Source organism: Galleria mellonella, unplaced genomic scaffold (genome assembly GCF_026898425.1).
Source record: "Galleria mellonella isolate WM207_F2 unplaced genomic scaffold, CSIRO_AGI_GalMel_v1 utg139, whole genome shotgun sequence".
NCBI lineage: Eukaryota > Metazoa > Arthropoda > Insecta > Lepidoptera > Pyralidae > Galleria > Galleria mellonella.
Window position 1 is genome coordinate 5,767,071 of NW_026441995.1, and position 27,888 is coordinate 5,794,958.

The following is a 27,888-nucleotide window of genomic DNA, read 5'->3' on the forward strand; positions in this document are numbered from 1 at the left end:
ACAAAAGATGTGTTGTATGTGTGTGTAGCTTGCTCGTTCGTTTGGTTGACAATCGCGATGTGATGTATTCTATCATCGCATGTTGAGTTATATTTTCAACAAAATCTTTTAATTTTTATATCAGTTACTCAATTAATTTCTAAATGTTTTCTTTCGTTGTGACTCCCTTTCTCTATTTTGATTTCTAAATATGTGTAATTTGCCGCCGAAGTTCCATTCAGTGTGTCGCCTTTGTTTATCATTCTGTGGCGATAATTGCAGTGATGTTAAACTTCCAATATTCGACCGTGATAAGGATAAATCACATCTGTCCGATATGATAAGGACATATTTGTCAATAATGGTAATAATATGTGATTATTTTTAGTTTTACTAAACAGGAAGATGTTGTTTTCTCGTGTGAAAGTTTAGCGTAAGCGTATGAGATTGTGGATGCTGATAAGCGCCATTAACTTTCTCGCGGGTGTTGGGTATTTTCGCATTGTGATATCATATTACGACCCACGCGTCGTGTGCTCGAGCGTATGACTAATATCGTTCGGGGAACTGATAGACGGGTGTGTTATGAGCGCGCTGTATCAGCAGCGGCCGCGTCGCTGATAACAAAGGAGCGCACGGAGATCATCTCGCCCCGCCTCCTGCGGCTCTCGCGCCCTCGTCTGCCCTCCCCTCAGCGTTCCGTCCAGTATCTACACTATTCTGATACTAAAGTTCCCTGCATTCTCTTATTCACATACATGGCTATTTTAAGATTTCAATATTTTCTAAATTTAGAAGTATATTTAAGGAAATTAATCTACAGGGGAACACAGTCTCACTTGTCTTTCAAACTAACATGTGTTGTTAAGCTAGTAATGTATTACCAGATTACTTATCTATGACTCATCACCTATGATTAAGCTACCATAAGGTCACAGACCACATAATTTCTCTCAATGACTGATGTAAAGCTAAAATACTCAAATTATATTATTTTTAGGTATATCCTGGAGATTTGCTACCTCAAGTGGTGTGTGGGAGTTGTGCACATAAACTCGATGAATTCCATACATTCAGAGAATTATCACATAAGTCTGAAAGGCTATTGGAGCAGTTTTTGCAGTATGCTAATTCCTTGACTGGTCCCAAAGAGGTGAGTGACACAGTAAAACTATTGGTGTTCATAATATATATTATTTATTTAAAAATATATGTGCATATATTAAGTATCTTTTGTTAAATAATTTTATTATAAAAAATAAGCAATAATCTAATCTGAATCATTAGTTATTAAATAAATACTTCAAGCATTGACAGTATCTGATGGAAGGAGGCCATAAGGAACTGGCTGATTCCTGTACTTTATGTATAAAGTAATTTTATTGATGAACAGCCCAAGAACTAAACCAAAAGCTGCTACCATAGCTACTCCAAATATACTCCATAGAACATGTTTTGGTTTCATATCTGATAAGCTGAAACCCTTCTTAGTTGCAAAAGTGTGATCAAGTGTAGGGCAAAATGGTATTGTTATATTAGTTACATATATTCCACTGAATTTCATTGGTTCTGCACAGCTGAAAATAGAAGTATTAGTTTTGTCCATAAAAAAAATACAGTGACAACTGATTTACTCATAATTACCAATACTGCGTAAAAATGTGTATTTTGCTATTATAGAAATTCTTTCTATCCTATTAATTCATATATTTTGTTGGAAGTTAATTATGCTGAAGTGAGTAAACAAACTTGAATGAAAATTGGTATATGATTATATCTTGATCTATTAAGAAATTGTGCCTTCTTTTATCTTAATTCATGTAGGTAAAGAAATGGAATACATCTATTTTTTACTTACTAATAGTAATAACTATATGACTATGATTGGTTATGTTGATTAAATTATAACTTTTATAAATATTTATGATTGTGACATAGAGCTACAGTTACCGTTTACCATCAAACAAGCTGTATACTTGTTTGCCATCTTCATAGTATAAAACTAAAAAAAACTTACTAAGGGATTTCTCCTGGTTTGAATTTTGTACCAGCACCTTGTGATGTAACAATATTGTTTAGATCACAGTTGCATAGCCAGTTGTTTCCTGTCATACCCAATACTTCTAACTTATTCCATGGCAACAAGTCTGTTGATAGTTCGTTCAAGTGATTGTCATCCAGGTAAACCTAAAAAAGTTGAACAGTGAAAACTATAGTCTATTTCTTGATTAAAAAGTAATAGTTGTGTTGAAATTATCACATAAATACTCTCATCTATTTCATCAATTAATTGATTTTTTTTTGTACTACTATTAGACATCATCAGATTGTTAATTATTTCTTAGTTTTAATTTTCATTGTTGCATATTAGTAAATAAACATGTTTTAATGTGTTATAGTGGCTATATAAATAATAACACTTAATATATGTTGTGATAAATTTACAATTTTTTTATCTTTACCCAATGGCGCTATAGAGGGAATGATTATTCCATGGTACTACCAAACCAAATGTACACCAAGAAAAATTTTTTTTATTTAATCCTTTGAATGAAAAGAAAAATTATTTTTCAAAGGAGAAATTTATCAATTAGGATATTTTCCTTCATATTAGAAGATTAGAATAATTTCTTAAAACCTGTTCTAGTAAATAATGTCTATTTTTCCTATAATAATTTTAAATTATTCCAAACTTCGTTTTAGTACTATGGAGATTGAGGAGGAGGAATTGTATTTTTTATTACTTTTTCTACTAGAAGTCAAAAATTAAGCAGTCTAAAAATAAATTAAAGCCAGTATTAAAAATGTACAAAGGAAGTCTTTTCGTATGATTTCCTTTTGGACTCCCTAACATAAATAAGTCTATAGTTGGTCAACAATATTTAAAATAGTTTCAATTTTCAGAGTAATAGTATTATTAGTTGGTGAGATATAGCGCCGTGACAAATGGATGGACAAAATCGAATCATAGGGTTCCTTTCCAATTTGGTACAGAACCTTAAAATTTATAAATTTTGATTAAATTATGATATTATTAAACTTTAGCAAATGTATATTGTCACTTTCTATCCCGTGGGTGTCGCAAGAGCCGACTAAAGGAATTTAAATTGACGAAAGGTCAAAGCCTGTAGTTGTCAACTCGTCTGCCAAGCGTGGCAATTATTGGCAACACCTTCCCTTTTGGGGAGGCCTATGTCCAGCATAAGACAATTAATGGCTAATATAAAAAAATAATAATAAAATAGTATATTATTAAGTATATAAATTATTATTTTACAATAATAATATAATTACAATTATATATTATCAAATACTTATTTTAATTATAAAATATATTTATGGACGTTCTGTTTTATCTTAGGTATAAATCATTAGGCTATTATACATAGCACTGTTTGCGCATACCCATCCTAATAAAAATTGGAAGTAACTATTATCGGGTACTTTATTTTTATGCAAATCAATAAAATATGTTACGAGTTGTGCGTTACTTGAAATTAATATTTATATGAACGTCTTATCGTAATTGTTAAGGGTTGCAATAAGGAAGTGTACAAATTGCTATCAGCCCTAGTGATAGAAATCTTGTTATATCTGATCCAGTTATAGGATAAATTTTGCAATCAACATGATTGATATCGATATCAAAACACGCGCTGAAATGATTAATCAGCTGACCTCGTTCAGCGACTGTCAAGTAAGCAGTCAAAATCTGGGACGAATTGATTGCATACATTTTACAACACGATGATTATAATCTGCTTATGAGAAGTTATTTATATACAAATGAATGCTACATTTAAAAAATGATGAACTCTATGTGCCCACGCTAATTTTAGCACGTTACAAAAGTGATAACTAATATGTATGTCGTCTTAGTCTTTGTGATAAAAATGATGCGTAATCTCTTTATTTATTACATTTTTATCTTATTCTCTCGATTTATTATTACAATCCGTAATTTATAATGCCCTTTATAACGTAATTTATAATGTCCTACAACTGAGTATGGATCACACTCCCCATTATATGTAGAAGGATATTGCATTAGCCCACTATTAACACGTTTACGAAGAAGCTTGCTATAGAGTTTCGTTTTGAATTTTCCTTCTCTTGCACTAGTGTATGGTATTATGTTCCCTTATCTGTTTCCCATGATATCTTGGGGATGAAAAGGAGATGTACTACATGGAGAAATTATTACAGTAGTGACCTTTATAATGTATTGTTATTTTTATAGAAGCTTATTTATTTATGAAAGGTTCTTATTAAAAATTTAATATAGCACTAACAATCGCCGTCAGGAATAAAAATATATAGCCCTTACATTAATTAGTCAACATAGTTACAATTCCGATTTCAGCAATTCAAATTGAAAAGATTACTTTAATTACTCATAATGGTATATAATTATTATTTATTTTTAATGGTCACGTACAATGCGGTTTCAAAGTAATTTTCTCCTGCGAACGCTCAGGCTGTGGAATGAGCTCCCTGCCGAGGTTTTCCCTAGAGACTATAGTATAGGGTTGTTCTAAAAGGGTATATTAAGATTTCTTCAAGGTCGGCAATGCACACGTGGCATCCCTAGTATTGCAGGCGTCCATAGGCTACAGAAACCGTTTACCATCAGACAGGCTGCATGCTTGTTTGTCACCTTCGTGGTAATAAAAATATATAATTTTATAATTTGTCACTTGAAGAATATAAATTATGAATTTGTAAATGAATACTAAACACGGGCTGTACTTTTAGTATATTAGATCATCAGTGTGGCATTATACGATAGAATGTAATACAGTACTCATATAAACTATGATGTCACCATTACGTGATTATTACAATTTAATAAAATGAACCTTTTTATTGATTTTACAATGAATTATATTAGATGACACCCGTGTCACTGTGAAAATGTTTTATGACGTCACGATAGCAACATTTTTATCGTTAAATCTTGTCTCAAAAAAGGGTATAGTAATGGAAAGCTTTTGTTGCTGCGGACAAATATTCAATTTTTTTTTTATTTTTTATTTTATTAATTCAATTTTAATTTAATTTCTTTAATTCATCATAAACCTGACAGTAAGTGGCCATTGCAGCATGTAAACGTGCGTATAGCTTCTGAACAGATAAACTATTATTTTTTTGAATGACTGGTTAAGTCAGAATAGTTCTTAGATATATTTGGTGGTAAATAGTCCGTTCCAGCAAGCTAATATAGAAGTTTTCGATACTAAAGAATACATTGACTATTTTCGTTGATACTGGAATTTCAATGATCTATGATGTACTGACTGACTATTATAGAAAGCAACACATTTTGTAAGATGAATCATCAAATAGTTTACCTTTCTCAGTAGTGTAGTATCTACGTAAAAAAGACATTGTCGAATTTATTATATTAGTAAAAAATTCTACCTGTCTATTTAACTTCTAACCAGTGAGCTTTTACGGATAGATAGCAAACAACTCCCTAGAGACTACAGTACACGGTTCTTCAAAAAGGTTTCCTCAGGGTCGGCAACACGCACGTGACTCTAGTTACAGGCGTCCATAGGCTACAGTGACCGTTTACCATCAGACCTGCTCTATGTTTGTTTGCCACCTTTATGGTACAAGAAATCGAGTCATGTGCTCGTTTAAATTTGAAGATTTGGAATTTTATTGTTAGTCTATTAATAGTGCATATACCGCAGTATAAAAAAAAATGTGATTTTAATCAAATATTTGTTTTGTGTTTGTGGGTTAGTAAAATTATGAAATTATCTGCGTTTGCCATTATAGTATATGTGTTTAAAAGTGTAGAGTAGGTAGTAGGTCATAAATTCAAACTACCAAGCCAATATTTTTGAATTGGACATAAGAGGAATTAAAAATAACTGATTAAAAATTGAATAATTGGTCATCAACTAACGTAATTAATTATTCTACAGTATAAAGATGAGAAAATTGTTAATAATGGGGTTAAGTAACACTATACTTAGCAATATACTTCGTCAGGTATCGTTCACCTGTCAAAAAATTAATTACCATTATTATCAATGGTATTCTCTTAAACTAGCCTAATAAGTTCTTTACCATGGACCAACTATCTGATTTTATCTTTTCTTTGATTTTCCACTTATTGGTATCTTGCCGGCGTTAATTAATAACGCAGATAGGGTTACTATTAAAATTTTGTCTTTAAAATTGTCGTTGTAAAAGAAAATATATAAGCATTTATAATTCTATGTCTTAGGTTTTATCCTGCAAAATTTCATATTACTCTAATTGTGTCTGTTAATTAGTCGATTAGACTAGATTTTTTTTTATAATTTCTGTACCTACCTCTTTCAAAGTCCATTTGTCTTTCATGCCTCGGAACGCGTTGTGGTTAATATAGCGCAGGTTCTTATTGTGACTGATCCGGAGTACTCTCAAGTTCTTAAGTGGCGTGAATGTACTGCGCTTTATTTCTTCGAGATATTCATTTTCAGCGACTTCCAGTTCTATTAAATTTGATAAATCTGTAAAGGGAAAGCATTAATCAGTTATTGGTACAGTAAGATTATATATACAGATTGTACTTCTCGAAGTATCCCGATAGTTAAAATTAACCGTAAAACCAAGGGTTCTGTATCGAATTCAGTGTTTATATTGTTAAAGCGTGTAACTTCCTGTTCAATTTCTTTTACTCAAAGTAACTAAAGAATAAGAATTCCGAGATATATCCGTCAAGTGCCAGAATAGGTACGCGGTGATTTTTGTAACTAAACCCGATCCAAACCTGGAGGATTTTATTCTTGTAAGTTATGTTAATATATACAAATTGTTTCAAATTTTGCTTCTCTTGCTACTTTTACATTCCAATAAATTTTTTATTCCTGTGAAACAAGTTGATGGTCCATTTGATAGAAAATCGTAACACACGTTCATGTCTCCCGTGTGTGAAGTGCTAACATACCGTTTATAGCAATAGCAATCTCATTCCCTGTTTTCACTTTTAAGGAGTAAATATATAATACCTAGACGATAGTTATATAAGGCTAGTAAATATTTTTATATTTGAAATAATTCTAACCAAATTATTACTTTCGTATATTCTGCGACGCGTCCAGCTGTGTTTATTATTGTAGATTAATTTTATTTTTATTTTTTTCATGTTTATATTGAAAAAGTGTTGGTATCCACTGGTAGAACACTCCCTTAAAAAGGTGTTAATAATTTCGACTTAATTCTGTATAAGCAATAATGCCATTGAAACATCATAATATGAATATTTTTATTCAAGTCAAATATCGTATCAATTTTAGTATTATTCTAAAGTAAAATATGTGGGTAAAAACAGCGCAGTTTATATAAATTACACCTTAGTATTATAATTTAATTATGACAGGTATGTGTGTGTAAATATATGTGTTAATATAGTAGATAGCTGTAACATGTGTTATTGCATGAGGTAACGGTTCTGTAAATAACTTTAAGAATAATTTTTATTAGAGTAAACTATAATAAAATTAATACCATCTTACGCAAAAAAGTTAAACTTGCGATAAGCAGGTGTTCAATGCATTTTTGTATAAAAAATCTGTTTGTGTCTTATAAAAAGAAATTCTGTATTATTTAAAATAAAAAGTTTTTAAAGTATATTAAGTATTATAATAGTCTGCAAAGTTTCGCCACATAAATTTATAAATAAACATTATTAATTGACTAAACAACATTAAATCACTTAGAGTTTGTTAAACATTGTTTAGATAAACAGTGTTGTAATATTTTCTGTACTAATACCAATAGAGGAGTGATACCATAATTTACATTTGCAGATAAAACCTGGCAAGATTATTTAGTACAAACGTTACCTTTACTTTTATTCACGTTACGTCAAACGGTATAATGATATACAGAAACGGATTTCTCAACGAGTTACGCACAATATTATCACTCTCTTTTCCGTTTTCTTGTATTAGTCATGATCGGTTAGATAGCATTGCCTTTCAAACTACTTAATATTTATACCTATATTAAGTCAAAGTCCATAGCAAAGATCGTTATATACGAGTTTTTTTTATTAACATGGATTCTAGGACCAGTTTTGTTATTCATGTCCTATAAAAGACCTTATTTTAATAAGGTCTTTTATAGGACAAGTGACTATAATGCTTTAACTGCTGAGAACTCACTTGGCGACTTTAGTAGGTCAACGGTTAATGTTAAATAGATTAGGTGGTACGATATGAAACGAAACACAATATATTTCATTTGGAAGTATGTGATATGGCGGTAACATTAAAGGGTATGGAGGTATAAGTGCCACGGGCATACCACTATACTGTGTTGCCTATGATAGCCTTCATGCGTTGCTCTTTCTGAGGCCTAAGGTATTATGCTTCTGTACTCTGTAATTACACTGCCATATCCAAACTTCAAACGGAAACACAGCCGTACAAATACAACTGTTCCACGGCAAAAACACAAATGGGACAGAGGTACCCAAGCAAACGGCTTTTGTACAAAATCTTTCTGGTACAGTGTACGTATTTAGTAATATCTGTAGTGCTGTTCATGTCTGTGATGGTTATGACTTAACATCAGGTGGGCAGTTTGCTTGTTTCTCATTATACATGTATGTTGCATAAAAAATACTAAAGAGTAACCTCGACTTCTTTTGCGTTATCGCGCTATGTTCCTCATCGGGATAAGATATCTCCAAGCCTATCTCCTTCTCCATCCCATATTGATTGTGTATATAAAATTTTATAGTGATTGGTTAAGCCGTTAAAAACGTAAGGAGGTAGCAAACAAACTTGAAATATTAGTAAGGATTACTTACCCATGAAACTGTCATCGTTGAGTTCCACAATTGGATTTTTATTAAATGTAAGATACTTGAGAGTACTCCCAACCAGCCTTAGACTTTCCGGTACGGTAACAAATTTGTTATTAGACAAATCAATATGCTGCAGTTTCTCTAAACCTCTGAAAGCGTTTAAAGGTATGCTGTCGATCTCCGTTGACGACAAGTCAAGAACCTGAAATTATATAAATATGAATCGAATTAGAATATTTATACGAAAATTATGTAGTTTTTAATAGAATTAAAGATTTTGTTCAACAATAAAACACCTTCAATCGTGACAAAACAAGTTATCTTGTGATAAGGTGAGTTTTGTCAGTAGTTACAACGCTTGGCAGATGTATTAGCAACCGCAGTTAGTCTTTAGTGATGTTTTAAAAGGGATGCTGCTGCCCATCCCTTGACCATTAAGTTCTATTAATCGTCTCTTACGACACCCAGGGCAAAAGAAGAGGTGGCCCATTCTATACCGGGACCACACGGTAATTACACGACGATTAGCAATCTAAAAGTTTGTATTTTGGATGAATGTTATTCAACGATGAATGGATTTGAATAAAATTGGATACACGGATTGGTTGTTTTCTAACAAAAAACAGCAAGTTACATTCTGATTTACACGGACGAAGCCGCGGGATACAGCTAGTCTCATAAATATGAAATTGAGTTTATTCGTTACCTTTTAGTGCCTTAACGACTCGACCAATCGTTATAAAATTACTATTATTTATCTTGAAAATTCAACATATCCTGGAGGTCTACCATGAAATGAAATTCCGAATTTTCGGATTCAATTTCGTGTTTTTGTTCATACCGAAATGGGTCCAATAAATGGAGCTTACTATTTTTCTTTATCTTAAATCCAACCATAAAAGTCTAAAGGAATGTTGTATTAACATTTTAAAATTTTATGTATTATGTAATTTTAACATGAAATTTGTGTTTTGTTCGGCCCCGAAATTTCCGAAAACATTTTATGGCCCTCTGGTCATGCGGACAAAGTCGCGTGTATAGGCTACTTTAATAATATTTTAGGAGTAAATATTTTATAAATTTTTGGTTAGGTAAATTTGTGTCAGTAAATAATGTTACGAAACGCAATTTTGAACAAATTAACGAGAAAAAAAAAAATTAAGAAACAAATGTATACTTAAGTAGCATAAACTCTTTAGAAATACTTTTAGGAATAACACAACTAATTGACGTCAAATGGTTTATAACACGAGATATAACCATATAACCGACCACGTCGATCTTACCTGCCTATTTGTATTCAAACAACTGTTCAGGAAAAACCGCAAAAACAACTATTTGTGCGATAAGACTTCGGCTATGATAATTGACTTTATCTTGCTTTTTATCGTTCATAGTAAACAGCCACGGAACCCCATGCCAGTCATGACCCGCCAAATTATTTACCGGTATTTTTTCTAATTCTGTCTACTAACAGAATTAGGAAAGTTAAAATATTGTAAATACTTTGATAATTTTAAATTATATTGAATGAATCATAATCATACTGATAGTGACGTGTATTTATGTTACGTATCTATATTGTAAGTTTATATAACGTATTTGATCTATTATACCTATACGATATACCCACTTGGAGAGATTGATTGGAATAACAAGGCTTCATTATTTTCGGAGGGAAAGATGACAAATTATTGTGCATTTACCTCTAAATTGACGGCGCTCGACAAAGCAAGGATGGTGACGTGATCTAGTGTCTCAATAGGGTTATTGTTCAGATACAATCTCGTTAAATTCGGAGTATACTGGAATAAGTATCTGTCCAATGAATGTATCTCATTATGTCCAAGATTCAAGGTCTCCAAGGCGATTTTACTGTATATACCATCCTTGTATGGGCCTTGGAAAATTTCACTTCTTAACACCTCCCCTGAAAATCATTCGTTATATTTTTTTTTAATGGATGAAAATAGAATGATAATTCCACCTGTGATATTGGTTTACGCTAGCAGTGTAAAGTAAGGGATGATAGGTGAAGACTAAGTCAGGTTAGTTAGCCTGTCGTGGTGCATTCAAGAGGATTTAAATGATCAATCCAGACGGGAACGCGTAAAAATTGACCGGATTGTACCTTTTCATTTATATTTTCTGGCGTAATGGATAGGTTATTTAGTGAGAATTGCGTATTGTATCGTATTTGGGTAAATATGTGACATTTTTATACATTACACAGGTATAGACTATTCATTTTATAATGTAGAATGAAACTTGATACAATTATATATTAGTAATATAACCTATAGTATCTATAGTAATTAATAATACCTATAGTTTCTACCTAATGTGCTTATGTTCTTATTATCAATGCAATCTTAAATAAACAATAACCTTAATAACAGTCTCAAACATTTTCTGTTTTACTTAATGGTTAACTGATGGAGAATGCCATACGGCATTAAGCTCGCCATTTGTACAAATTTTATTGTGCAATAAAAAATAAATAAATAAATAATCTTCACAAAGGGTTAACAACACATTCTCTTCACTTATCATCAACGATATCTATTAAAAGCTATTAACATAATGTTTATCGTATAAAAATATAGATATCAATTCATATCTAACGTCAACAAGTGATAGTATAGTATTATAACAAGGTGAGGTGGTCGACCACCCATGTTGTCATACTCATCAGCTATCACTGTCTAGTTACAGATGATCAATACACACTTACGTTAAAGGTATAACAAACACTGGTGCAAATAGATATTAACATATTATACTATTTACGACAGTGATCAGTTTAACATAAGATAGTTACTATCTAACAACTATAACTATTATAAATAGACACAAGAATTATCAGAAAACAGATTACGATCAAGCTGATTGTATCTTTTCTGACGAGAAGTTCATTTACTTATCATACTCATAATAGTAAACGTTGCGAACAAGTTGTACAATCTAAATATCTCTCAGAAAATATAAGCTAGAATCTTCGAAAACAATTCATCCTTATGTATTGAGCCTGCAGTGTCCCTTGAATACTTGCAGAAATATTAAGTCATAGTTAATTCACATGTGTGTACAGCTATTTTTCTATAAGTTATTATTCACTAAGCCAACATGTTTTTCAAACTAGCAGATTAAATCTGATATTAACTTATGTATAATATTACAAAAAAATTGGAATAGTATGAGTTTAATTTAATAACACGGTTCCGTTCCGTTGCGGTTAAATAAGTATAAACAAAAAAATCTCTTTTTTTTATAAAAATATAAAGCAAAAGCTTCGAAAAAATATAAAGCAAAATCAGGTCTGACAAAATTATTATGAGACCGACAGGAGAGTACCTAAACACTATCTATCTCATTAGAATTTATATATATATATATATATATATATATATATATATATATATATATATATATATATATATATATATATATATATATATATATATATATATATATATATATATATATATATATATATATATATATATATATATATATATATATATATATATATATATATATATATAATTTTGAAGTCTTTTAAATATTAACAACGTAACTAATACCATATAGTAATATATAATACTGACATATTAACTAATAATAGAGAATTTGATATCTATATTAGCAACATAACAAAATGTTGAACGTTTAAAATTATGAATCTCAAAAACCATAACAAACACGTAACCTCCTTAATGTTTTTTTCGTTCACTTTTCAATAATTTTTCCGCCATTTGAGTTACGGCAGTTCAAATAATTTATGTTTCTTCCACGAAATTCAGAAACGTAAAAAAAAAAAAAACTAGATAGCATTGTTGTGTTACGATTGTTGTTATTACAGAATATGTAAATATATTCTATTTTTGAAATCTAAAGAATATTTAGCTATGTTATTGAACTACATCGTCAGCTAATATCGATAAAGACGTTACATACACATTTATATATCCCCTGTTTTCGAATTTGATTTCCCAGAAGTTTCGTATAAATCTGTTCGTCGCCTTTAAAACGAAACCAACAAACAAGGACTCTTTCGTATTTCTATAATTGGGAATGATGATACATACATACACTTCTAATCTGAACAACGATGACTGTACTTATAACATTCGTTGATAAATACTGACGTGAAAGTAGCGGTACGTTAGTATCTACGGCAGGTATATGTATACATATATATAACAGAGTCATGTTATATTTATGACCCATCATCTTGAAATCTCATTCTCGGAAATGATTCATATTGAGTCTATGCTTAATTAAATAAAGCACTCTGTCACTCACACAAATAGTGGTCTGTGTATATCAATTTTTATCTCTACGAAAAACATATGCATTGATTTCATTTATATAGGTATATTTAACTCTGATTTGATTTAAAATATATTTGAATCTATATATTTAAAAATCGAATCTTATATTGTGGCCTGAAAGAATCATTCCAAGAATCATCAATATCAAATCGATCAATCCTTCATTTTGATCGTAAGTATGATCTAAGTATGATTACACTTACGATCAAAATGAAAGTGAAAATGTTTTAATTTGTAAACGAACTTCGATCATTTCTTAGTAATCTAGAGCATTAAGTTGAATTTGTCCTCATACGCTTGGACCTATACCTACCTATGATCAGTACAGTGCGGTTTCAAAGGACTTTTCTCTCGCGAGCGCTTAGGTTGTGGCATGAGCTCCCTGCCGAGGTTTTCCCTAAAGACTACAGTATGGGGTTCTTCAAAAAGGGTAAATTTAAGTTTCTTCAGAGTTGTCAACACGTACGTGACAACCGTGTCCATAAGCTACAGTGACCGTTTACCATCAGATGGACTGTATGCTTGTTTGCCACCTTCGTGGTACAAAAAAACTTGAAGTTATAATAGGTAAAATGTATAAAACTGATATTGATAGGCTATTATAATAAAAATGAAATATTAATTTATTTTGTTGCAGTATGTTTCAAACTACTGAACAAACCGATTTTACAGTGTATATAGTATATTTCTCACGGCATTCTATCTTTTTCCGAGATAATAAATTTACGTAAACATCTATATATATTTATATATATAAACATATATAAATTTTTCATTTGAGTCACCTGAGCTAAACGAATTAACAGTCGAATTAACATTATATGAAGTCCATATGTGAATCTGAGGTAAGCAACTAGTGTATTATTATATATAAAAGAGAATGTTGTGAATAATCATGCACACGAAAATTATAACTGTTTAAAAACAGGCTAGTCATTAGCCACATATATCTACCAACGGGACTAGAAGATATCAGTTAATATAAGAGCTCCGTACTCGCTAAACTAAAATGCTACATTTTTTAAATAATTTATTCAAAAACGTTCAATAGTAATAATTAGTTTTACTTTTAGTTCCAACTATTTGTTATCCTTTCCCCATGGACCTTATCAGTTCTTTCAATGATTATTGAGGAATGTTGTCTAGTACCTCTAAAAATGCTGCTGTCAGTTGCTTGATGTTCGCATAAGCCACCTCACCATATGAACCCGTTTTTCATGTGTTTGATGATTATAATCAATTATTGGTTCGCATATCTTTATTAGTATTTTATCTAAGAATTGTCTATAGAGACAATATGCAAATTGACACCGGGCATTGTCTTACGAAAATACACAAAATTGTCCTACAAAAATCGAGTATGTAGCAAAATATGCGGTTAGGAATACGTCAAATCAAAGTGGGAAGCGATGCAGGATGTTTTGGCAAATTTTGTGTAAAGATAATCAATTTGCATGTATTATGTCCTCGTTTTGACTCTTCACTGCTATTTCTTATCTTGTTTACTTATTTCGTGTTTAGAAAAGATAAATAGATATCATTCTCCCATCGTTTTATGTTGTCTTTGAGTATTATCTAGATTGTGTACATTTATATGGAGCATCGAGTGACAAAAAATCCCAAAAAATGGTTAATCAACTGTTGGTTGACGCGTTACTTTTTTTATTGAAAGTATAGTATTGACAATATAATGAATCTAAACAAATAAACTGACGAAGGGTGTGATAAAAGTCATTAATTATAGCATTTTTATTTTACGAAGATCTCGCCATATTTGTTGAACCGTTTATAGGAAACATGATTGTGTGTAGTCTAAGAGTTCAGTATTATTACATAAATATTATTTTGCTACTGCTACTTCTCGTATGAGGGTGTCGCTCTTAGATTTCAAGAGTTTATAGAACACCTTCATTGTACACAATTAGACAAAAGCTTTTTTGACATGATGGCTATTGTTTGAATATTTTGAAATTAATTTTACAATTCAGAGGTTTCGCGAATCGCATTTATGACGGCATCTCACCTTTTGTACTATTATAATATGTAATATTAATGGAAATTTTGATAAAAATACTAAAGATAGGTTTATTAAAAAGAGAAAAACAAATATATATGGCATAGTAACTAAGTAGCAATTTTAATATTGATGTTTCTTATGATAAAATAGAGATTATGAGACATAATCGTTCAAACAGATCTTACGTACCTGTTATGGAGTTGTTGCTCAAGTCTAAGTATACCATGCCGTGTATATTTCTAAATGCATCGTTCTCGATTTCTGAGATCTTATTTGACTTGAGTATGATGGCGATCTTGTTGCCTGGTACCTCCGGAAGTTGGGTTACATTCACTATGTTGTTGTAGAAAAATGTTATCAGCACGTCGCCCGCTGAAAGTGAAAAATGTTAATAAATCAGAAGCCAAGAATTGTCTTAAAAACGCTGTGCCCGTTTTTAAGACATCAAGTTAATACATGTCCACATCACGTCATTTTTTTTTATAATTTATAATTATTAGGATATTTATACCTAATGTAATTAGTACCATTCAGGTAATAATTACATTAAATATAATATACATATAATACTTATCAATACGATGAACTTCTTGATATTTTAGGGGGCTGAAATTATTTTAGTTGTTACATATACATATTTCGTCTATTGGAAGTATGTTTGTGTTTATAAATTTTACAAGGTAGATCCTTGGTAGGATGATAGTCTTGTAAAGATTTTATAGTTAAGAAACAAAATTTTAGTTAAATAGAGGATGCTTTTTAATGTCAGGACACTTAAAAAGCAGACTTGTATCAAAAAGTTAGTATTACTAGTTTTTCTTAAACTTATCTTGGATCTTGTTGTTAATTTATCAAATATAAATTTCAATATACAACACCGTCTAGCACTAATATGACGCAGTGCTGAAGAAAATTTAATTAAAACTATTTATTAGGGTGCCATGTGGCGGCAGCATAGAATGGGCCACTCCCTCCTTTCCCGTGGGTGTAATAAGAGGCGACCAAGGGAGCTTAATGGCCGAAGGATAAAAAGATCGCCCGTTTAAAACATTAACTTAAGCCTAAATGCGGTTACTAACCCACCTGCCAAGCGAGGCAACTACTAAAGAAACCCCTCTATGATATGATGTTATTATGTACATATATACTTTCACCTGTATATTATCTACCTGTATATATATAAATCAGAACTGTTCTAGATGGCGTTGTGATTAGAAAAAATAACGTGATACTGCTATAGATGGATAAATGTCCAATTTCAATAAAACGCATATTATAACAATGGTACACCACATAAAATACTTTGATGTATATAACAATAATCGTTAAACCTATACGATTACAGGTGTTTGTTTGTATCGTTGATAATTGACTGTGCTTAGATAATGTACCTCCCCGTTCCATGTGATATGTATGACGCATTACCTTGTTCTATATTATTTATTTCTGCAGGCCAACTTGTAGGAATGGTAGTTATATCTTTTCTTGAGCAATTCAAAGTGAGATTGTCAGTATCTCTTATGGAAATGTCACATACGGGATTTTCCTTGTTGCCCTCTCGGCCATAACTTGTTGATATTAGGACGCATAATATCACTAACACCTTAAACAAAGGAAACACCATTATATATTTATATTAGTTTTCTACACAATTTTTTCAACAAACACTACTCACTTTAAATGGCTTTTGGGCCATTTTTCTTGAAAAAATTATACCACAACACCTTATAGTGTTGACTGATCGAATAACACTTTATAATTGAGTGTTTCAAATTGATAAGATAATATGAAAAGATAAGGCTTCTAGCTAATCATATTATAATAAAATTGTTTATAGCTATCATTTGATATCTTCTCTATGGTTATTGTTTTTAGTATTAATATTTTTCTTTTTTTTTTTAGGAGAATCTAAGTATAACGGCGGCCAAACTAGAAGAAATAATCAGACCACTCAACGATAATGTGTTCGATCACGATAATAAACATAGTTATGAGGAAATAGGATCGCCAGACTCTACGGAGGAAATGAAGAATTCAGAGAGCAGACAAGCGGCCGTCGCGTTACTTTCAATAAAACATTATGATCCCACTAAATATGCCATTAAGCCAGAAGAAGAACCTCACATAATGTTCAACAATGTACCGAGTTTACCGCCCCCAGAGAGAGCGAGAGAGGTGATGCATTGTAATGCCGTTATCGATATTATAAGCAAAGCGGTTGCGGTCGCGCAGCGGGAAAATGAGGAGTCACAAAAGTTTCCTTCAAATTATACGAGCGTTATCGATGATAGAACCCATACATCAAGCGGTCGTCAAATAAATTACCCCCAAGAATACTCTGACGACCAGTACAATGTGTACAGCACGCAGAGCGCCGCTAGTCCTGGCAGCAACGACGACAATGATAATAAAGAAATGGACTTGTCACTCTATGGTAATATTAAAAATGAATCTGCAGACCAGAACGAGACCACAGATCAGGATAACAAAAATTCATCATACTATCATAGATCATTAACTCAAAACAAATCATCAAATTTTATAGAAGAATACAAGCAGCAGGTTTTCGCCCGATCGTCCAGCAAAACGAAAACATCGAAGGACAACTCTTCGGTATACGATGACTGCAGTCGGAGTAGTAGTGGCTCTGATCCTGACAGGCTTCAAATGGATATATCACAAATGTCGCAGGTGAGAATCGTAAGTTTATCCATCTCATCAGACAATCTTGGTACCTTATAAACCAACATACCGCCTTATCTTCCAATAATTGCAGTTTCAATTCCCGCATAATACAAACTTTCGTATTCATGAATATGTATTTATGTTTGTTTTGATTTGAATGTTTTCTATTTATGGTATGTATTGTATGTATTCACAAAAAAGTATTTCAGTATTTGTATCAGTTTTCTAATACCCATAACACGAGGTCTGCTTAGTTTGGGACTAAATGACTGTGTAACATATCAAAGAGTATTTATCTTATATAAAGTTTAACAAAAATCTATTATTAAAAATGTCTCCCTAAGTTTCTGCCTGATTTGCGCAGAATAAAAAGCAATATTGCAGTAAATGCCAACTGCCCTACATTACACTAAGTGTTGCCCACGTCGGCAACTAAATGTTTCAGATTTTTTTGAATGCCGTGTGTCGTCAACGAAAACTGTTTTGTTTTTTATGTTATGTAATGAATATTTCAGGACGACCCAGAGGAAACACAATCAGCCCGATCGACGCAATCATCACCACAACCGCCTGCCGATAATGAAAACGACAAGGAATCGTTATGGCAAGCACTACATAGACAAAATGGTAAGTTACTAATATCATAAATGTGAAAGTGAGTTTATGTCTTTGTTTCTTAATTTATAGCGCTTTAATGTCTTGACCAATCGTTATTAAATATGGTATACTCATACTATATGGGATGGAGAAGGATGTAGGTTACTTTTGCCCAGTCTGTAAACATATCCTGGTTATCTGAACGAAGGCACGAGTAAAAGTTAGTAATAAAAATTATAAACTCAGCATGGTAATAGTAGTATATTTACTGTCCTATTATTTATGATGGGGAGAAACCCCTCGCCGTCAGTCGGATCTTAACGCTATAATAAACGCGGTCCGATGATGATAATAAGGGAGACTTCGTATAAAAACCTATTTGCTACATCTGTCTCACTTTGGTTTATGTCTTTGAGTAGTATTAGAGACTTGTATTTCAGTTTGAAGTATGGGAGGTGGTAGTGAAATTACAAGGTACGGAGATAACACCGTAGTCTAGTCAGGAATGGCAACACACGAATCATGAGCATCACAGTGTAATCTGTAGTGTCCACAGTGCTCTCAATGTCTACAGACGACGGACTTTCCATCAGGTGGGCCGTCAGCTTGTTTGAAATTGTAAGTGTTATAAAAAAAATAATTATTAAAAAATATAATAAATGCTATAGGTCGAGGAGGTGAAGCGACGCAGTTGTTACGGCGGCTTATCAACAGCAAACATCTCGGCATGACCGTGTCACCGCTGAGGTCGACTACGTCCCCGCTGCCCGCGATGCAGCAACCCCTCAACGGCGCGGTCTCACCAGTGAGTTGGTTTTATTATGATTACTTCTATTAAACATAGGCGAATATTAATAAAATATACTGTTTTAACAGTTACATGGTCCTATACGGTTGCCCGTATGCAAAAGCTTCAAGTTATTCAGCGAGCTATGGAAAGGGCTATGCTTGGAGTGTCTTTGCGTGATAGAATCAGAAATGAGGATATCCTTAAACTAATCAAAGTGACTGACGTAGGCTAAAAGTAAGCTGAAGTGGCAAAAGACTTGTCACATAGCTCGAAGAACTGACAACCGACGGGGAAGAAACAGTGGCGATCCCTTACGATCTAATGCGGTGTACGATGATGTCCACTAGATGGAGTGGATGCAGGTGGTTCAGGACCGTCCCTTATAATAGTCTATGGGCGAGACCTATGTTCAGTAGTGGACAGATAACGGCTGATATGATGACGATGTTGATACTGATTTAAATTTACATCATGGTTTTTTTTTATATCACTGAGGTGGCAAACAAGCATACGGCCCACCTGATGGTAAGCGGTTACCGTAGCCCATGAACGCCTGCAATACCAGAGGTATTACGCGCGCGTTGCCGACCCTGAAGAAACCTCTTTACCTCCCTTTTGAAGAACCCCATGCTGTAGTCTCTTGGGAAAACCTCGGCAGGGAGCTCATTCCATAACCTGAGTGTTCGTGGGAGAAAGCATCTCTGTTGTTGGTTGTTTACAATTTTACACATATTATAAAATAGTAATAAACTTGATTGATTTTCTTGATTTATATTTAACTCGATTGATTGACATGTGTAAATGTGAGCTACATACGTCAATCAGTCGAGTACTACTATTTCGAATATCTTTTTCATAAAATATGTAATAAAAATGTATAATAGAGAAGAAGTGCATTGATAAATATATATCGAATTTAGTAATATATGCCATGAATAGTATGAATATTCTCTTCTATTTTTGTAAGGGGACATCTTTCATAATTACGAGTATTGGTCTATAACATTTTTTAAGTAAATAAATATATTTCACTACGTTTACTTTAACAGTTTTATTTCGTAATAGACATATTATTGAAATATAATAATTTAATAAATCATTAGGTTTGGAAACGATCTAATAATAAATATGTGTTTATATGTGTAGGACTACTTAATATAGGTATTGCTGAACTCACTCAAGCTCAAGTGATCAAAGATTACAACTTCGTGTGAGTAACAGAAATGCGTTATTAAAGAAATTAACATATTTTAATTTCTGTAAATACCACATTCCGGCGTAGTGAACTACATATATGTAGATATGATAGATATAGCTGTAGTAAATAAATTAGTTTGACTATTTACATAAAATGATATGTAATAAGTATACTAACGCGTTGCCGATCGTTCTTTAATTGGCTCCAATCCATGACACATACAGTGTTGTTTATTCCATTCTTACAATGTTCACTGTACAATCTGTTCATACACTTAAATAAGAATTAATTTTTATTTAAATAAACAAATAATACATGTAAACATCGGAAGTTACAACTGGACTGGATTGAATCTTAGAAAAGAATAAGATGTAAACTTGACATTAATTATTGCTGTGAATTACATTGTTATGTTATTATTACTATGAGGTAAAGAGTTTTCCTTAAGTTTTTGTATTGAACGTGCTTTATGTATAGTTTTCTCAGGTGTATCAAAGATCCACTCTCATACGGCTACTAGTAACTAGTAGGTATAAGAGTATAATTTATACATGCATATTATATTATAACCATTGTATTAGGGTTTTCTTTTTCTTTAATATGAATCTAACATATTTTAAATAAGACAATTGAAATAGTTTCAATTTTGCAACTAAAATGTCAGATTCTATTAAAGACCATACCTGAAAAAATACATATTTTTGTATATGTTATATGATAGAAAAAATTACGTGCTTTTCATTATGATAGATCTTATGCCTTGTTCCTATACGATTCAATTTATAATAATAATAATTTATTTGTTCCAAAACATTTCATACTGGCCAAAACTTTTATTATTTTTTTATTTATTTAAACTTTAATGCACAGTGAAACTATGTACATATGGCGTACTTAACACCGGACGATGTTCTCTAACAGTCAACCATTAAACAAACCGAAAAATAAGTAGGTGGTGCGTTATTGAATTGAAAGAATATAAAAAGAGACAAATAAATAGGAATAGATACTTACTATTTTTTTTCTGTGTTACAGAATGGTGAGTGGCAGAACTCAGTTCGTTCGAGCGCGGCGGGCGGGGGCGGCAGCGGCGGCACGGCGAGACGAAAGCAGAGCTTTCCCGCCCGGGCGCAGCCCCCCGCCGCGCCCGACCCGCCTCACGGTAACGCTGTGTGGCCTAACGCACCGATTTCCGACAACGTAAGTACGCCTACTGTGCCAATAAATATACTGAACACAGACTTTATAATAAAACTTTGTATTGCCCAGACTTTTGCACACATGTTGTTGTGCAAAAGTTCAGCTCACCCTCTCCTTTAAGTTAAAAGGTCTTTCTTAGCAGATGCTAAAGTTATAAAATATGCCTATGTTGTAAATTTAAGCTTTTTAGCTTGGTACTTTTGCTTGATAGTCAATCAGGACAAACTATTTAAAAGTTTAAACACATATGAAAGTTTGTTAAGATATTTTTAGATTTTTGTTACCCAATGAGTATGAACAGGTTAGAATGAAATTTTGTGAATGAGTAGGTACGTATATGGTAGGTATAGAATGAGTAGTATGGTAGTAGAGTACATCAGTACTCTTTATCTACTGATGTACGCTAACAATACCGTGGATCATTTGCATACATTTGTATTGTTAATGTATTTGGTCAATCAATATATTACAGCAGGAAGCAATAGAGGCGTCGTCGACGGCACCGGGGGCGGGCGGGCGAGGCGGGGCGGGGGCGGCGGCGGCAGCGGGCGCGGCGGCGGGCGGCGCCGGCCGCGTGGAGCTGTCGTGCAGCAACTGCGGCACGCACACCACCACCATCTGGCGGCGCGACGCGCGCGGCGAGATGGTGAGCTACGTGCACGTAGTATATACTGACACATTGGCAATACAATCATATAAATGAGACAAAATAAACTAGTTACAACAGTGTGTGTGTATTGTGAATGTGGAAAACTGATTTTATGTAGAATTGAAGTTGCAAAATTAGCAGAACTTCACATACTTGTTATAATTTTAATTTCAATTGGTGAATATTCAAAACCTTACTTGAGATAAAATGGATAATTATTCAACAAAATAGTGCCAATGTTAAAAACGTGCTTATATGAACAATATGTATTTAGTGATTTTTTTACTAAATCATGTTATATCCGGGTAAAATACACTGAACCGACTACATTCACCTAAAATTAATTACAATTTAAAACATAAAATTAATCAGAATTTCTTTTCTTCAAACTTCCACCGTATACTTTTCAATCCTATATTGTGGACGTGAACTTCCCGTTTCACTCTAACGTGTATATTTTTAACATAGGTATGCAACGCGTGTGGTCTGTATTACAAGCTGCACGGTGTACCACGGCCCACCGCCATGCGCCGCGACACCATACACACGCGCCGCCGCCGCCCGCGGCACGACGCCAAGCACGCCAGGAATAGTAAGTGACTGCGGTCCCCTCCCTGAGAGAGTTCCTTTGGACTAAAACATTCTTTTAAAGAAATTTCTTTGGCTTTCAAAAGAGCCCCCTAATTAAGTGGCGAACGAATCGATTAATGAATAAGATAATATTTATTAATAAGTGTTATTAGAATATTAAGATTTTTTTAATAACTTACAAGTATTTGCAATTTTTTTGGTTATTAAAATTATATTTAGTAGTATTTATATGCCCTATGATAGCAAAACATAATGTTCGACTTATTCTTGATTGGTTGATAGAATTATTTTAATTAATACTTACATAAGAAAGAGCAAGACATCAGACATCTATTATTTTGATTTCATTAGGTATATAATTACGTATTTTTATGATAAATGAATTCACATTTAATGACTAGTATGTTTGTAGAGTCATGTTTTATTATTTTGTGGAAGCATTTGCGCACTATGTCGAGATGCCGCAGAAATACTGACGTCTAATTTTTTTTTAAACGCATAATGTAATTATCGTTCATCCAGAGTCACGGCGGAGCGGCGGCAGCGGTAGTGGTCCCGCGGAATCTGATGGATCCGTAGCCAGCGGCGGCGGAGGAGGAGGTGGTGGAAGCGGGGGCGGGGGAGCGGAGGGCGGCGCGGAGGAGGCGGTGCTGGCGGCGCTGCGGCGGCAGCTGCAGCCGCACCTGCTGGCCGCGCTGCACGCGCACACCGCGCACTCGCCCAGGCATCCACGACCGCAGGTACGCACACCTAATGCGTACCCTACCGACCACGACGCGTAGCTTCATAGATACGTATTCGTATCATTATACGCTTGGTGTACGCTTGCTTTTGCTGCTTACATACAACACTACCGAAGGAGCGACAGCGTCGTGGTCACTGTTGTACAGTGTGTTATTCGCTAGCCTACACCAAGTGGAATTACACGTATTAATTTTTATGAAACTTGCGAATATTGCTGTGAGATTTTTTTTATACAATTTAGAATGGCAAAAAAGCTGACGGCTATAGACATGAGCAGTACCATGGACATAACAGAGTATACTGTTTCGCCCATGATACCCCCATGCGTTGCCATTCCTGAGGACGCAGATGTTATTCCTTTGTACCCAGTAAATTCATGCCATATCCCACCCTTCAAACCGAAACACAGCCATGCAAACACAACAGTTTCACGGTTAATTAATTAATACAGATTGTCATAAAAGTACGCGTGCACTTCGTACACAAGGTTTAGTATTTATTACAGTACATAGATTGTATAAGATGCACGTTGTAATTTGAAATGCGTGTCAACTACACCTCCATGGATAGTAGATCTAACTCCTTAAGGCTCCTTAATTAGCCCACATCCGATTAGAAGCTTATTAAATATCATAAATAGGTATATTTTAAATTCATAAATACAAATTGGAGACTTATCTCTATTCATAAAAACGTCAAACTTCTAATAAAGCTATTTTTTATTGAAGTATTTAGGATTTTTTTGCACCTATTCTTGGTTATGCAGTAAAGGAATAAAACATCAATTCTTCAAATTTATGTTTTAATAACTTTAGTAATAATAACTACTGCTTTAATTTAAGTTGTAAATTGGTCGAGATAGCTCTACTAGTTTACTTACGTAACTTTAAACAATAAAATAAATAATTTATGTTCATAGAATCTTTATGTATTATGAATTTCTTATTTATAAATAAAAAAAATACTTTTAAATTAACTAGTGCTTCAATCCATTTATCCCAACAACAAATATAAATATAAAACTTTGTTGCTAAAACTAGTATTGGCGTATATGATACTAGCCTGTATTATGTAGACTTTGCTTAAATATAATACTATGCGCTGGATTTAACGTTAATAAGTTGTACAAGACATATCGTTCATGCAGTCCATACTAACATTGCTAATAATTATGAAAGCGAATTTATTTGTTACCTTTTAGCGTCTTATCCAATCACTACGATATTTAGTATACACATAAAATATTATATAGAGAGGCTACATTTTATCCCAGTTAGTGAACATTATTATTTTGCTATTGTTTGACAGGTGGGCCTCAATGCGCCCGAGTATGACGAAGCGCCGCTAAACCTGGTCGCAAGCCACGTAGCCGCCGAGGAAACCCACTGACTGCCCCACACTGTGATATCGACACGCCCCCATACACACTCATCCAAACGTCTACATAATTATCAATTTTCATACAAAATTAGCTCAATTCAACCCTGCTACAATTGTTGATCTGTTTTTATTTTTTGCAATCACGATCTTCCCAAATAATTAGTTGTACACACATATTTTTCTCTCAATGTTGCATGTACGTATATATTTTTTTTCTTGCCTAACATTACCACGTGCATTTTGCAACGGTAGAAGTAATAATAGAGATTAAGAAATAATAATAGCCTGACAACTGTTGCAATATGAACGTTGTGATACTACGATACAAGATTATGTATAGGACTTTATGAACCTGTCTATATACACATGTAACGAGAAATTAATGAATTCACTGTGTTTTTGTCGTTTCCGACAATTGTTTCGACTTTATCCGGTTGTCTTCTTTAGAAAATAAGAAGAAAAAGAGAGTCCCTTTACAGTCATCAATAACTATATGAGATACAGCTACTCATCTCCGACAATACCATTGTCTCCGTTCACCGCTATTTCCGCCCCCAACGGCAAAGACGTCATTACAAGCTATGCTAGCGGCAGCCTGCAATATGAAATGAGATGTTGCGAAGCAAATCGCCAAACGCCCCCTGAAAAAGATTACCGGATGACGTCGAAACAATTGTCAGAAACGGCAAAACACAGCGAATTCATTAATTTCCGATTACATATGTACCATTACCGCTCAAAAGTATTTAGCCACATAGTAAAACACATTTTGTAAGTCTGATTGAGTGAAACTCTTGTGTTCTCTCGTCTAATTCACTTTTTTATATTTATTATTTCTATTAGTTTGGTATTAATAACTATACTCAAATCTTCACTCAGTTGTGACTCTCGGTCTACTTGAACGACGTTTATTGCAAGACTTCCCTTGATAATAAGTCGAGTCTGGGGTCGTCTTTGCGTCGATATATCTAGCGACGTCCAGTTTTGTGGTCATCTGGAGGAAAAAGCTAAGATAGCTTCCAAAAAGTTGGGGGTGCTCAATAGGGTGAGACGGTATTTCACGCCGGAAAACCGCCTGAATCCGTATAAAGCTCAAGTGAGGCCACACATGGAATACTGTTCTCACCTGTGGGCAGGAGCGCCACAGTACCAACTTCTTCCGTTAGACCGCATTCAAAGTCGGGCAGCTCGAATTGTTGGCGATCGGCGTCTTACTGTCCGGCTCGACCCACTGAAACTGCGTAGAGATGTTGCATCTCTGTGCATCTTCTACCGAATTTATCATGGGGAGTGCTCTGAAGAATTGTTCGGAATGATATCTGCTGCTGATTTTCACCATCGTATAACCCGCCATAAACTAAAATTTCATCCCAACCATCTGGACGAGTGGCGGTCCTCCACCTTGCGTTTTTCAAGGCACTTTCTCCCACGCACAACCACTCTTTGGAATCAACTTCCAGCAGCAGTATTTCCGAACCGATACGACAACATAACCTTCAAGAAAAGAGCATATTCCTTTTTAAAAGGCCGGCAGCACACCTGCAATGCCGTAGGTGTTGTGGGTGACCATGGCCGGCGGTAGTCACTTACCATCAGGTGAGCCGCATGCTCGTTTGCCCCCTGTGTTGTAAAAAAAAAGTTATTCTTTCAGCCGCAAACTTCTTTATGACGTAGTCAACAGTTTGTCTTGGTATCTTCTGTAGTCTTGAATTCTCAGGATTTTTTACCGAATTATAAAGGCCTATTATTATGCCCCTGATCTCTTTGGAATATTTCTTATTTTTACCCATTTTCTTCAAAAAATGAAACATAGAAGTGAAAAACCAAAAGATATTGGTAGACTTTAGGTACTGAGTTATGGAGAGCGTGTTTTCTGGTCACATGGCATCAGATAACTAACGTAAAAATATTAGTAGTAGTTATTCTATATTTTACTTGTGTTTATTTCTTGATAACTTAAAACAAAATTGCGACTTCAAAGATTAACTTTAAAGAAATTCCGACTAACATTATTACGGTTTTATGACAAGGAATCGGCAAATAACAATAAGCTGTTTACAATTGTACTGTAGATAAGTATTTTGCGATATTATCATCATCATCATGTGACTGTCCACTTCTAAACATAAGCCTCCCCCTAGAGGTGTTTTGCCAGTAGTTGCCACGCTTGGCAGGCAGATTGACAACTGCAGTTAGGCTTTGGAGTTTTAAGAGGGACGCTGCTGCTCATCCCTTGCTCATAGTCGCCTCTTTCGACTCCCACGGAAAAGGAAGGTCTGGCCTATTCTATGCCAGGACCATATGAAAATTTCGGTGTTATACAAACAATGAAACCTAATAAATTGTTTCGTTAAAATGTATTGTTTATCACTTAAAAAAAAAGGAGATACTTTTGAGCGATAGTGTATATAGATATTAAATAAAATATGAACATAATTTTTAAAAATAACATTGTGAACCTATTGAAAATAGATAATTTATATAATATTAATAGTACATGTGACAAAAACCATTATTATATTTTAGTGATAAGATGGCCAGTGTAACAACAATAAGCGAAAAATACTTGGTATTTTCTAAGTGTTAGTATATTTCTTTCACTACTTAATTTTGACATTTTATATTTATATCCGATAGAAATGTTTATATTATAATGAGAATATTTTTTCTTATACATTTGGCAGTTTGAAATATAATTTATTTTTATTTTACAAAGTTATATTTAAGTTTAGAATTATATATATATATATATATATATATATATATATATATATATATATATATATATGTATACCCAAAGATGCGAATCTAATATTGTGGAGAGTTAACATTAGGAATTTGCGATTAGTTTGTAATAACAATAACAATTTATATAATAACACTTAGAATAACCACGTACATTATGTTTAATG

The 27,888-nt window shown here is 33.3% G+C and overlaps 2 protein-coding genes across 2 annotated transcripts; one reads left to right on the forward strand and one right to left on the reverse strand.

The window, feature by feature from the left end:
- On the forward strand, positions 1-27,723 carry LOC113513278 (uncharacterized). The gene is made up of 10 exons (XM_052903316.1): positions 1-343; positions 980-1,132; positions 17,045-17,833; positions 18,343-18,454; positions 19,093-19,229; positions 21,448-21,612; positions 22,085-22,258; positions 22,730-22,853; positions 23,375-23,592; positions 24,905-27,723. Exons 1-10 carry the CDS (start codon positions 191-193, stop codon positions 24,983-24,985), a joined length of 2,106 nt encoding a protein of 701 aa, XP_052759276.1. The 5' UTR covers positions 1-190; the 3' UTR covers positions 24,986-27,723.
- On the reverse strand, positions 1,160-16,972 carry LOC113511069 (chondroadherin-like). Its single transcript, XM_026894654.3, has 8 exons — positions 16,818-16,972; positions 16,568-16,745; positions 15,332-15,514; positions 10,498-10,721; positions 8,795-8,993; positions 6,310-6,488; positions 1,997-2,166; positions 1,160-1,556 (listed from the first exon to the last, which is right to left on the reverse strand). Exons 1-8 carry the CDS (start codon positions 16,836-16,838, stop codon positions 1,283-1,285), a joined length of 1,428 nt encoding a protein of 475 aa, XP_026750455.2. The 5' UTR covers positions 16,839-16,972; the 3' UTR covers positions 1,160-1,282.
- Positions 27,724-27,888: the final 165 nt, after the last annotated feature.